The sequence below is a fragment of the Meriones unguiculatus genome, chromosome 6 (genome assembly GCF_030254825.1).
Source record: "Meriones unguiculatus strain TT.TT164.6M chromosome 6, Bangor_MerUng_6.1, whole genome shotgun sequence".
Lineage (NCBI taxonomy): Eukaryota > Metazoa > Chordata > Mammalia > Rodentia > Muridae > Meriones > Meriones unguiculatus.
Genome location: NC_083354.1, coordinates 24103913 through 24116715, shown reverse-complemented (window position 1 = coordinate 24116715; position 12803 = coordinate 24103913). Strand labels below are relative to the sequence as shown.

At 45.7% G+C, this 12803-nt stretch overlaps 1 protein-coding gene and 1 long non-coding RNA gene across 2 annotated transcripts in view; both read right to left on the bottom strand.

Annotated features, from left to right (window-relative positions):
* Positions 1 to 12266, bottom strand: part of Map2k1 (mitogen-activated protein kinase kinase 1) — a 71875-nt gene extending 59609 nt beyond the window's left edge. The window contains exon 1 of the mRNA XM_021654213.2: positions 11842 to 12266. Coding sequence (XP_021509888.1) covers positions 11842 to 11921 — 80 coding nt within the window. The 5' untranslated portion in view covers positions 11922 to 12266. The remainder of the gene's footprint in view (positions 1 to 11841) is intronic.
* Positions 2538 to 3818, bottom strand: LOC132654900 (uncharacterized). Its single transcript, XR_009592507.1, has 2 exons — positions 3404 to 3818; positions 2538 to 2815 (listed from the first exon to the last, which is right to left on the bottom strand). It is a non-coding gene; the product is annotated as an uncharacterized LOC132654900 (long non-coding RNA).
* Positions 12267 to 12803: the final 537 nt, after the last annotated feature.

Here is a 12803-nt window from a genome sequence, read left to right as displayed (position 1 = left end):
ACCTCAAAACAGACAAACAAACAAATAAATAAGTGACTAACTAAAGGAATGAACTTGGCTATTTAAAGGAGCCCTCATACTGCCTCTGAACTATCAAGAAACTATTAAAAAAATACCTAAAAAAAAATGTCCTAAGCCTCAGTCTAACCTATTTCTGTAATAACAGAAGTAGCAGGGTTTATTACCTATGATTTGGCAAATAAAATATACTAGTTTGAAAACATTTACCAGAGTATCATTAAGTAATAAAACTCTGGAAATCATGGCTGTGCTACATAGTTTTATGTCAACTTGATACAAACTATTGTCACTTGAGAGACAGAAGGCTTAATTAAGAGGACTCGACCATAACATTGGGTGTAGGCAAGTCGTGGAGCAATTCCTTGCGTGTGTGTTTTTCTTACCTTTTTTATCTTTTTGTTCTTGTTTGTTTTTTGAGACAGGGTTTCTCTGTTTAGCCCCAGCTCTGCTGAAACTCACTTTGTAGACAAGGCTGGCCGAGAAATCAGAGATCCAAGAATTCAGAGATCCACCTGCCTCTGCCTCCAGAGTGCTGGGATTAAAGCCCTGCACCTGGCAGGTGGCATGTTCTTAATTAGTGATGTGGGAGGACCCAGCCCGCTGTGGTTGCCATCCTGGATTGGTGGTCCTCAGTTCTGTAAGAAGGTAGGCTGAGCAAGCCACAGAGAGCAACCAGTAAGCAGAACCCCTCAGTGGCCTCTGCATCAGCTCCTGCCTCCAGGTTCCTGCCCTGCTTGAGTTCTTGTCCTGACTTCCTTTAGTGATTAGACTAAGGAAGTGGAAGCTAAATAAACCCTTTCCTCCACAAGTTGCTTTTGGTAATGGTGTTTCATCACAGTAATAGTCACCCTAACTAAGGCAATGGCACACGTCTTTAATCACAGCACGAAGGAGGCAGAGGCAGGCAGATCTCTCCGATTTTTGAGGCCAGCCTGGTCTACAGAGTGAGTTCCAGGACACTCAGGGCTACATATTGAGACCCTTTCTTAAAAAAAGAAAGAAAGAAAGAAAAAAAAAACCACACACACACACACACACAAAAAAAAAAAAAATCCAACATGGAAATTACCTAAATGACCAAGGAAGTCACATGCATAGAAAGCCAAACTTGATCACATCTACTCTTCACTAAAAGTGGCAAGTGTAATGAGTGTGTCTACGTGTAAAAGGGGCAACAATCATCAGCTGATCTCAGCTGGCTAAACCAGACATGGGGCTAGCTAAACCATACATGAGGGCACACACTTATAATCCCAGCTCTTGGGAATCGGAGGCAAAAGATCTCAAAGTTGAGGTCAGCCTTTCAACCCTGTCTAAAGCAAAAGATCTGAAAGATGCTGGTTTGGGCCAGTAAGTTTTGGCTCAGCAGGTAAAGGCACTTGAGGCCAAGCCTGTTCAACCCCTGGGAATTACCTGGTAGGAGAGAACCCGCTCTGGCAAGTTGTGTTCTCGCTAAATAAATAAATAGTTAAAAATGAAAGTACATAACAGAATAAGCAAAGGTGGAGAATTTGGTGGGTGCAGGTTCTTAAAAGACTGTTTATATATCAAGATTTCTAGAGTTGGCCTGGAAGGTCAACTATTCAAAGAGAAAAGGTCACAGCTCTTTGTTTAGCTCCCAAGCCCCTACTTAATCTGACTCCTCTCTGACATCAAAGCAGGATGCCCCTGACAAAGATAGGGAGAAATCTGAGGCAGGATCAGCATTTCAAGTCTGGCCCTTTACCAGGACTCAGAACACCTGTGCTTTTAAAACAGAACTCCATTCATTCAGACAAAGTTAACTCAGCAAAGAGGTAAAATCAGCCTCCCAACAGCTTTCCTAGCATCTAGGACAACAGAACCAGGGCACAGAGCATGAGGTCAAAAACAAACAAATAAATGGACACAGCTCAACAAAAGTACTGCCTGGTACTGGAAACCTAGCAAACTTCCCAGGGCTACTGAAGTCACGGATCTTAAAGGACTTACACTCCCTTTACTAAACCAGCATTAATTCCTACAACAATCCAAACATTTGTCCTTATACCCACAGAAAAGTGTAGTCCTCAACTCTCAGGGATCTTCTCTTTGCAACAAAGACTATTACAGAAAACCACAACCAATCAAAATGCAGTCACAAAGCCCAGTCCCAACGACATCTACAAAGCACTCTCACACCTAAAACTCAGGGAATACTGGAGAAGAGGGGGTGGAAACACATGCCAATGCACATGCCAAAGCAGGCACAGGGAAAGCCCAGCAGGCCTCGACCCACACAAAGACCTACAGGCAACTAGAGAATGCTGAGAGCGGGACGAATCCTTTTCCCCAGGGAAGAGCACGTTGATTATCCAATACCGAATAGCCAGCCCTGAAAACGTACATATGAATAACATTATACAAACTGAACAGGTTATGCCTAGGAATATGAATATGTATGTATATACACATATGTAACCACAATTAATGAAAACGGAGGCAATGGATTTGAAATAGAGCAAGGAAGGGTATATGGAAGGCTCTGGAGAGAGAAATGATGTAATTACATTTATTGAAAAAAAAATTTAAACCAAACTTGGGGGAAAATATTCGTAGTAAGCGGCAACAAGAAAGCTGGATAGTTTTAAAAAACTGGAATCCTTAAATTTCTTCTCAGGCCTACTTCATTGGCTTCCCATCCATGAGTTTTCTGGATTCAGTTTCTCAAAATGTCTGCAAGATTCACCATTGCTTGACCCAGACTTCATGATGCTGGTGGAATCAACCACTCACACCAGGAAAGGTATCACGGAATCTGAAGGGCTCTCATAGTCTGGAATAGAGCAAACATGGTTCTTGCAAGCCTTGCCCTCCCCCCACTCCCTCTGCCTTGCTAAACAAGATTAAATTCCTAAAACTAGCCACCAAGGACTATTTCCTTAATTGGCCACTTCCTCCTCCTGAGGCTGACCACCAAGGTCCAGCTACCAAAGTATTGATAGCACTCAAAAGCCCCCTTTCCACTCACCTAATTAACACACCCAATCAAAATTAAACACCTCATTATAACACAGGGTTTCCCTTTTCCCTTCCTAAATTTCCATTTACCTATGGGCCACATCTGTCTCCACTCTATCCAGAGGCAGTCCTTTGTCCCTCCCAGGCAAATATCCCTTGTTCCTGTCCCCTTCTCCCTAGTCCTCTGTCTCCTGTCTTTGTCTCCTACCCCCTGCCCTTTGTCCCTCTGGGGCAAATAAATCTCCTTTGTGTTGAGATTTCGGTGTTGGTGTGTCCAGTCCTTTCAGAGTTTGTGAATGTGGCTAGGTTGTTGTTGTGTTTATTTGTTTTTTTCCTCTGAGATAGGACCTCACTAAATTACCCAGACTGGTCTTCCACTCTTGAGCTCAGGCCATTCTCCTACCTCTCACACTCCTGAGTAGCTAGAAATCAAGTATGCAGCACCAAGCCAGGTTTGGTCTTCTTAACTCTGCTAAGTACCTCATCAGTACTGTCAACCCAGAGGCTCACACAGGGTGTTTCCCTACCAAGTGAAGGAGAAAAATATGTAAATTAAAAATTGTATGATGATGTAATATGTGTAAATATATACAATTCATTAAAAACAATGACACTAAAATTAAAGCGGTAGTACAGACCTGTATCCCCAGGAGGCTGAGGCAGGAGGCTCATGAGTGTAAGGCCTGCCAGCCCTACAGAGTTCAAGGCTAGCTTGGGTCACTCAGTGTTATTCCAACAGCCTGCTTCTAGGTTGCCTAGCAACCTCTGATGCCTTCATCTGCCACTGCAGAGTGCTCACCAGATATACACCAGATAAAAAGGACCAGCCCACCATCGCTGTTTCTCCCTCTGTCCCTCTGTCTGTCTCTGTCTCTCCCCTACCCCTTTCCCACAATAAATCTCCTTCATACCAGATCTGTTGTGTGGCAATATAACACTCAATGAGACCCTCTCTCAAAATGAAAACGTTAAAAAAGAGCAGAAAGAGGGGGCGGGAGAGATGGCTCAGAGATTAAGAACACTGGCTGTTCTTCCTAAAGGTCCTGAGTTCAATTCCCAGCAACCACATGGTGGCTCATAACCATCTGTAGTGATCTGGTGCGCTCTTCTGGCATGCAGCATAGCGGGGGGAGTGTTGAATAAGACCCTAGGTTTGAACCTCAGCACCACAAACTAAGAAAGAAAGAAGCAGCAATCAACAATGCAGCAAAGTAAAGCAGGATGGTAAAGGCTCAAGTGAGCCTGACCAGACAGGCTAAGGAACAGTGTGCTGAGGGAAAGTCAGGCCAGTAAAGTAGCAACTTGAGTAGGGCATGACTAGATAAGCTTGGGAAACAGGAAAACCAAACTGAATGGATAGTAGCAAGGGCTAGTCTCTCTCTTTTTTTCAAAGGTCATCAATACATGAGAGTAAAAGGTTGCATCTCACACTCACGAGACTGGGTCTCATCAGGTAGCCCAGGCTGCCTCAAACTACATAGCTGCAGATGACCTGGAGCTCCTATTTCCCTTATGCCTTCACTTGCAAGTACTCTGCCCAGTCTAGTCAGTGCTGGAGATCAAACCCAAGGCATCGTGAAGGCTAGGGACACACTCTACCACGTGAGCCATTCCCCGTCCCAGGCTGTAATTTTTGAGTCTCTTCACCACACCAAGCCCGCTAAAACAGCAGACATTCTTCTCAGACACACACCTCACAAGACCTTACTTTTCACCTGATCTGTTCTAAAGGACAGCACCAGTGTTAGGAATTGCTTTAATGAATCAAGGAAGCATCCAAGTTCAAAATTCAGTGCAAAACCAATTCAAAACCTCCAGGTAATCATGTCACAAGCACATAAAGCAGACATGGTAGTAACCTATCTATAACCACATGACTCAGGAGGCAGAGATAGGAAGATGGAGAGTTCCAGACCAGCCTACACAGCAAGCACTTTTGTCAGCCGGGTTTGGTGGCACATGCCTTTCATCCCAGCACTTGGGAGGCAGAAGCAGGCATATATCTTTGAGTTCGAGGACAGCCTGGTCTACAGAGTGATTTCTAGGACAGTCAGGGCTACACAGAGAAACCCTGTTTTGAAAAACCAAAAAAAAAATCTTCCAGGACAGCTAAGACCATAGAATACAGAAGTAATGAAACAATTCAGTTCTTTTTGTTGTTTGGTTTTTTGTCTTTGATATTTTTGAACATTTTATTTATTAATTGTATGTGTATGTTTTGCCTGAATGTACATCTGTGCATCACATCCATATAGTAGTGCCATGGAGGCCAGGAAATGCTGGATCAAGTTATAAATGCTGGGACTCAAGTTATAGAAGTTGTGAGCCATCGTACTAGTCTTCTGGAAAAGCAGTCATGTGCTCTTAACCACTGAGCTGCCTCTAACCCCTTATTTTTGAGGCAGGAACTATGTCTCCCTGACGGGCCTGCAGCTTACCATTCAGACCAAGCTGGCCTCAGACTCATAGAGAGCTGCCTGTCTCTGAGCCCAAAGCACTGGGATTAAAACCATGTGCCACCGTGCCTAGCTTAAAATTTAAGGTAGAAGCCGGGCAGTGGTGGTGCATGCCTTTAATCACAGCACTCGGGAGGCAAAGGCAGGTGGATCTCTGTGAGTTTGAGGTCAGCCTGGTCTACAAAATGAGTCTAGGACAGCCAGTGCCACAGAGAAAAACCCTGTCTCAAACAACCTAAATAAATAATTAATTAAAATTAAATAATTAAGATAGAACCTGTCCAACCACTTCATCAGCAGATGACTGAATACCTACTATGTGCCAGATGCTGTTCTACAAACTGCATAAGGACAAAACAAAGGCCCAGCCATAAAAAAGTCTGCACTTCAGTAGGGGCAGAGGACAGCTAGACATGTTCTATGCAATATTAATGGTCAGCAGTACAAACAAACAACAAAAAACAGACAAAATAAAAGGGTAGAGAATGAAGGGAAAGTTCAAGCATCAGTCACTCTAAGATGGAGATGTGCCTAACCTATAGTGCAGAGGACTCTGAAGCCCAGCGGAAAAAAACAGACAACCTGACTAGGTCAAGACAGGTTGGTCAGGGTGAACCATTAACATCCCACTTCACAGATAAGGAAACTTACAATGAAAATACAAGGGACTTGCCTGTCATCAAACAGAAGTTAAGTCCTGGGAAATAGCTGACCTCAGCACCTCCATTTCTACTCAGAACACACGGCTTCTCAAAAGATTAAAAGCACTGTTTTGAAGAAAATGAGGAAAGCCAGAGATGGCTCCTCAGGTGAGGGCACTAGCACCAAACACAGCAACCTAAGTTTAAAGCCTGGGACCCATGGAGTAGAATAGACCCCGGAAGCTGCCCTCTGACCCTCACTGGTGTGTGTGGCACACACATGCGCGCACACACAAAAGTTATAGATAAAAAATGTATAAAAAAAATCACAGACAAGTTTCAAAATGCAGAAAAAAAATGTGAGTCTAAAAGCCGGGCACAGTGACGCATGCCTGTAATCCCAGCACTCAGAGAGGCAGAGACAAATGGATCTCTGAGTTCCAGGCCAGCCTGGTCTACAAAGTGAGTCCAGGACAGCCAAGGCTACACAGAGAAAGCCTGTCTCCAAAAACCAAAAAAAAAAAAAAAGAAAGAAAGAAAGAAAAAAAAAATGTGACCGTTTCTAAGGAAAGCCATTCCCTACACTGGGCTTTAAACCTATGGAAGGAGAAAGCGCCAAGTCACAGACAACATATGTGCAGCTATTTGTGATCCGCTATAAAGTTTTAAGGGCAATTTTCTTTCACACTTGTTTTGTTTTTGTTTTCAATTTTTCTTTTGCTATGTTAAAACACCAGCAATGATTTTCCTCAAAAACTTGCTGTGATACACATCTTTATGTTATTTACAACCATGTCCACATTTTGTAAACAGTGAAATAGTTCTCACTTGTTTTCTGTATGCTAGCAAAGCTGACTCCTCCACACTCAACAGCCACAGCTGCCTTGTGGAAAGAGGTTTCTTAAAATCTCAGCCTCTTCAGTAACTGCCTGAAATTAGGGACCCCAGCACATTTTGAATCTGCCTGCCTCTGCCTCCCAGAGTGCTGGGATTACAGGTCTGTGCCATTGTGCACGGGTGGAACTGTCTCTTAATGTATGTGTCAGCCCAGACCAGGGCCGCCCGTAACAGTACTTCAGCTGCCTGCAACTGTAAAGCTGGGAGTAGCTACCCACCGTGACACGAATATATGCCCCATACCTTCTGACCTGTGTTTTTACAAATATGGTTTTGTCTATTCAAAACTTCTGTATCATTGAACTCATTGTAAAAACATACAATTGTCTGTTTTACTGTATAAAGTGGCCTATGAAGTATTCCTCAAATAAATTCCCATTTTATACGTGAAAAGCAGTGATAAATAAAAATGTAGAATAAACTATATAAAGAAAATAAGGCTGGGTGTGGTGGCACACACTTTTAATCCCAACACTGGGAAGAGAGAAGCAAGCAAATCTCTGTGAGTTTCAGGCCAGCCTGGTCTATTTCACGAGTTCCAAAACAGCCAAGACTGCACAGTGAGACTGGCTCCAAAAAAATGAGGCAGGGTTTCTCTGTGTCACCCTGACTGTCCTGGACTGGCTCTGTAGACCAGGCTAGCCTCAAACTCAAGAGATCTGCCTGCCTCTGCCTCATATTAGAAATCTTATTGGCCCATTGGTTCGTTCAACAATTGTGTACCTATGCTGTCTCAGGTACAATTCTAGCTTTTGTTTACAGAGTGTTTAGTCAAAAGAAGGGAAACTCAGTGCTTACCATTTACGATGTAAAGGACTTTTATAATTTATTTATTTTTATTTTTGGGTGCATTGGTGTTTTGCCAGCATGGATATCTGTATGTAGATGTCGGGTCCCCTGAAACTGAAGCTACAGACAGTTGTAAGCTGCCATGTAGGTGCTGGCAATCCAACTTGGAAGAGCAGTTAGTGCTCTTAACCACTGAGCCATCCCTCCAGCTCCGTGTAAAGGATGTTTAAATTCCCGTGTTAAAAAAATAATAATTATATATATATATATATATATATATATATAAATACACATCTATATATGTTGGAACTCTATGTTGTTTTGTTGTTGTCATTTTTGGTTTTTTCAGACAGGATTTCTGTGTGGCCTTGGCTTTTCTGGATTCATTTTGTAGACCAAGCTGGCCTCAAACTCAAGAGATCTGCCTGCCTCTGCCTCCCAGAGTGCTGGGATTACAGGTCTGTGCCATTGTGCACGGGTGGAACTGTCTCTTAATGTATGTGTCGGACTCTGAGTTCAGTCCCCAGTACTAAAAAAAAAAAAAAAAAAAGCAAACAAAAAACCAAAAATCACAATATCACAATGGTAGGTAAGTCTCATTAAAACATGAAGAGATATGAAGAGGGGACATACTTTTGGTGGTCTATAAGGACAGGATTTTTAACCAAAGGTGAGAATTGCTTCTTTTCTAGCAAGAAAGAAAAAATGGATTAACTACAAAGAAAACAGTATGTACAAAGGCCAGGAGGGAGTACGGCCCATCTCTGGAGGAAGCGAAAGAGGGCAAGAGAAAGAAGCCACAGGAAATGTGGTTAGAGAAGGGAGTGGTGGGGCGCAGGCAGGGATAGGGGCGCAGGCAGGCAACTCAGAGTTCCTCAGCCCAGCAGGAGGAGTTGGGACTTTATTCTAACTGCAATGGAACAGGGAGGGCACAGCGACGCAATCTTACTTTTAATTTATTTCATTATAATACTTAGGAGTCTAGCAATATGCTCTCATATTTTAAGTAAAAAAGATTATTTCTACACTTTTCCCTAGGGACCCATATTACTACAGGGCCCATATTACTAGCTTCTTCCTAGGATGAGTAAGTGTTATATCAACAGCAAGTTCAGGATACCTGAGGAAAAGCAACCTTGACAGTTTGACACCAAGAATTCTTCACCCATCAGTGGGTATTTTCTTCTTCCTCTTTTTTACTTCACATTGTCTCATGTTTGAAATAGGCCATGGTGTAAGCACAAAGATCAGAAGCACAAGGGTTTTTTCTGCTGACAGTTCAAGATAGGAGGCTCTGCTTGAGAAACACAGCCCTGGGTGAATGTGAACACACCCCTGGGTGAGATGTGAGGTTGTGTACAGCTCACTGTGCACCCTCACCATTAGTGCTAGGAAACAAGGGGAACAGTCCCTGTTTGTCTGCAGCAGCCTACACAGAAATGTGTCCTATTGTCACCCAGCAATGAGTCATGGAGGTAGACACAGATTGCACAGAAAACCAAGCTAAAGGGTTGTTTGTCCAAAGGCACCTTAACACACCCATCCACCACCACCAACGGACATGACCTGTCAAGGTCCAGCAGCCTTCTCAACAACCAATACAAGGCACCAGAGGTGGACAGTCTGGGAAGGTTCATTCAATCACAATGAATCACTCTAAGTTGGTTCTATTATTCGGACCACCTATTATGAAAAAAAAATAAACAAGGAAGCCTAGGCTCAGAGATTATAAGAGACTTTTTCAGGCTCACGCTCACAAAACTGCAAGTAACAGAACCAGGCTTCAAGTCCAGCCTGATCCAGCATACAACCTCTAAAGCTAACTACTGTTAAAAACCTCACAATTCCATCCAAATTTTTCTGCCATCAACTCAGAGGTAGTTTCTTCTTAGATTCCTGATTCTGTTTCTAAAACAAAACAAAAACATAGATGGGATGGGAAAAAAAAAAAAAAAACAGCTGGGAATGGTGGTATATGCCTGTAATCTAGCACTTGGGATACAGAGGCAGACGGACCTTTTCAAGTTAGAGGTCAGCCTGGTCTATACAGAGAGTTCCAGCACAGTCAAAACTCCATAGCGAGACCCTATCTCAAACAAACAAAAAACTTAATTAAGAAATTATTTTATTATTATGTGTAAGTGTGAGCATGCACATTCCACAGTTATTTGTGTTGAGGTCAAGGGATAACTTTCAGGAGCTGATTCTCTACATCCACTGCAGGATCTGGGGACGATTTCAGGTCATCAGGTTTGCCGGGCATGCACTTTCACAGGGCCCCTCCCGTGGTACCCTACTCAGTTCTTTTTATGAGCCTCCCTTCCCTTTACAAGAGTACAGCTACAATATCAGAATGTACAAGAGAACGACCACAGGTATTTCCACTTCCAAACTCAAAGATTTGAAGGAAGATAAGGCCCTAACCTTTGACAAGACTCCACAGTGAACAAACCTTATCCCAAGGGCTGGACAGATGGCTCAGCAGTTTGGAGTTAAGAGCCATTACTGTTTTTGCAGGGGACAGGGGACCTGAGCTCAGTTTGCAGCACCCGTGGCTCACAACTGCCTCTAACTAGTCCAGGGAATCTGATGCCTTTAGCAACTGCACTCGTGCACAGGCCCTCATGCAGACACAATACACATCCATAATTAAAAGTACAATAATTAAAAATAAAAAGCTTGTGCTAATCTAACATCATAGCAACTGCCCGCCCATAACTCCAGCTCTCAGGAAGGTAAGTCAGAATTTCAAGTTCTGCACCAGCTTGGGTTACATATACAGACCCTGCCCATCCCACTCCAACCTCTCACATAAACGTCTGTCCTGAAAATAGTTACCGAAGAATACCTTCCTAGAAGGGGGGGGGGGGAGGAGGCTTGCTGTCTGTTTTACTGGGGGAGGGAGGCTTGCTGTCTGTTTTACTAGGGGGGGAGGAGGCTTGCTGTCTGTTTTACTGGGGGCAAAATGCTAAACATACAAACTGAACAAGCGCTGGTAATACTGCCCCAACTCAACATCAAGGACAACTCCCATGGTCCGAGATGGACTAAAGAAGAGATGTCTGGAGGAGGTCTTAATAACCTGGCTAAGCTCGCACAAATCCACTACCAGCCCTGCCATTACAGCCTTTATCAATGATAGATACAATGACAACAGGTCCCAAGTGGTTACAATCTAAAGAAGGGAGTTACCATACTCTCCAAAGGGCAGAATGTCCGAAGCTACTTTCATTTTGTCAGATACCTCAAGTCTCCTGCTGTCAGGTAATGATAAAGAATTTAATCTGTTCTAGCGATTTCTCCATCTAGTAGGAAGAAGCCAACAGATGGGCTCAGAAACCCACCTTATGAAATAAACTGCCTTCTGTAAACAATTCTGGCTGCTGCAGATACTGAGCACCTTTGGTTTTATTTCCATGGTCAAGGTTCTTATGTCTGGGGCCAATTTCCGGCTCGCGGTCAAAAAGGCAAAGCTAGGAGACTACCTGGTGAGGGGACGAACTGTTGCATGACCGGACAGACAAGGAAAGACTCTTCTCTCGAGCAAGGCAGTTCCCCAGAAAGGCCACGGATAGGGAGTCCCCAAAGTGAGCCAGAGGAAAGCCATGGGGAAGTCTGCACACACGCCCCCGCTGGCCAGGCGATCAACCGGCCACAAGGCCCCACAGGTGTCAGGCACCGAAAGTAATGGGGCTCACCCATCCCAAGTCCACACTCAGACCCCGAGGAGGTCTCAAAGACGCAGAAGCGACCTAAATCTGCTCTGCTTCCCATTACAGGCCAGAATCCAAGAGACTGCCCTTCAGGCAATAGCAGGGGAGACTATGTTTCGTTTTCTTAGGCGAAGACTGACATCGGTGGCCAGGGGCGACACACCGGGTTGGGAGATAGAGGGGATCGGGACTCGCAGGGTGCACGGCCGGTGTGAGTCAGGCGCGCAATCAGTGCTTAGTCACCGATAGCCCGGCAGCCAGAGTTCCTCGACCCCCGCCAGCAGGGCCGTACGTGACGGAGCCGAGCCTGGCAGTGGCGGCCTCCCGGCCACTCCCGGTACTCACTCGGCCGAGCTGGTCCCGTTAACCGCCGAGCCATCGGGGGCCGGGTTCAGCTGGATGGGCGTCGGCTTCTTCTTGGGCATCTTGCAGCGGGGAAACAGCCTGCAACTCAGCAGGGAGCGCGCGGCCGCTTCTCGCTTCCTCCCTCGGCTCTGCCCTTAGTCCCGGCGGCTGTGTCTGTGCCGCGCTCCCGGGACCCTCCGCCCAACCCACGCGGAGAACCCGCTGCGCGCGTTCGGCGGCCCGGGACTCTCCTGTCTCCGCGCGCGCGTTCCTCGGCTCCGGCGGCCCCGCTGCGCACTCCCCACAGCTCAGCTACAGCCCCGACCACGGAGAAAGTACAAGCCTCAGCCGCCACCGCGCACCCCGACGCCGCGCACAGACGTCCCAGTGGAGACCGGAGGGCGGAGGAGGGGCGGGGAAGCGGACAAGCCCCGCCTCCGCTGGGCTGCAGCGCTTCCCGCACGCCTGCTTGACTCCGCCTCCGCGCTTCCCCGACAGCCAATGGGAGCTGACCTCAGCGGCAGATGACGCGGAAATACGTCACGGGGGCGCGGCGCGCTGGCCTCGGGCGGGGTCAAAGGCAGGCTTTCCGGCGCCCTCTGCTGACCAGCCGTACCCAGGTGGGTGCCGAAGGAGATGTTTGCGCGTAGGTTAATGCCTCGGCTTAGTGCTGCACTGCCTCCTTATCTCCTTCCCTGGGCTGGGTCATGGTGACCCAGAAACAAGTACAAAATAAACAAAAAAGGACCCCTTTGCGTGTCTGAGGCCAGGTGGAATAGAGTAACAGATTCTAACAACCTAAGCCACATAAGACTCTGTCTACCCTGATGTCTGCGTTTGAGGACAGCTTGGTCAACATAGCAAGTCCAAGGCCAGTCAGGTATGCATTGTGAGACCCTGGGTCAAAATACAAGAAAACTTGTCGAGAGACTCCTTACGCCAAACTGGCATGTATTTTTCTA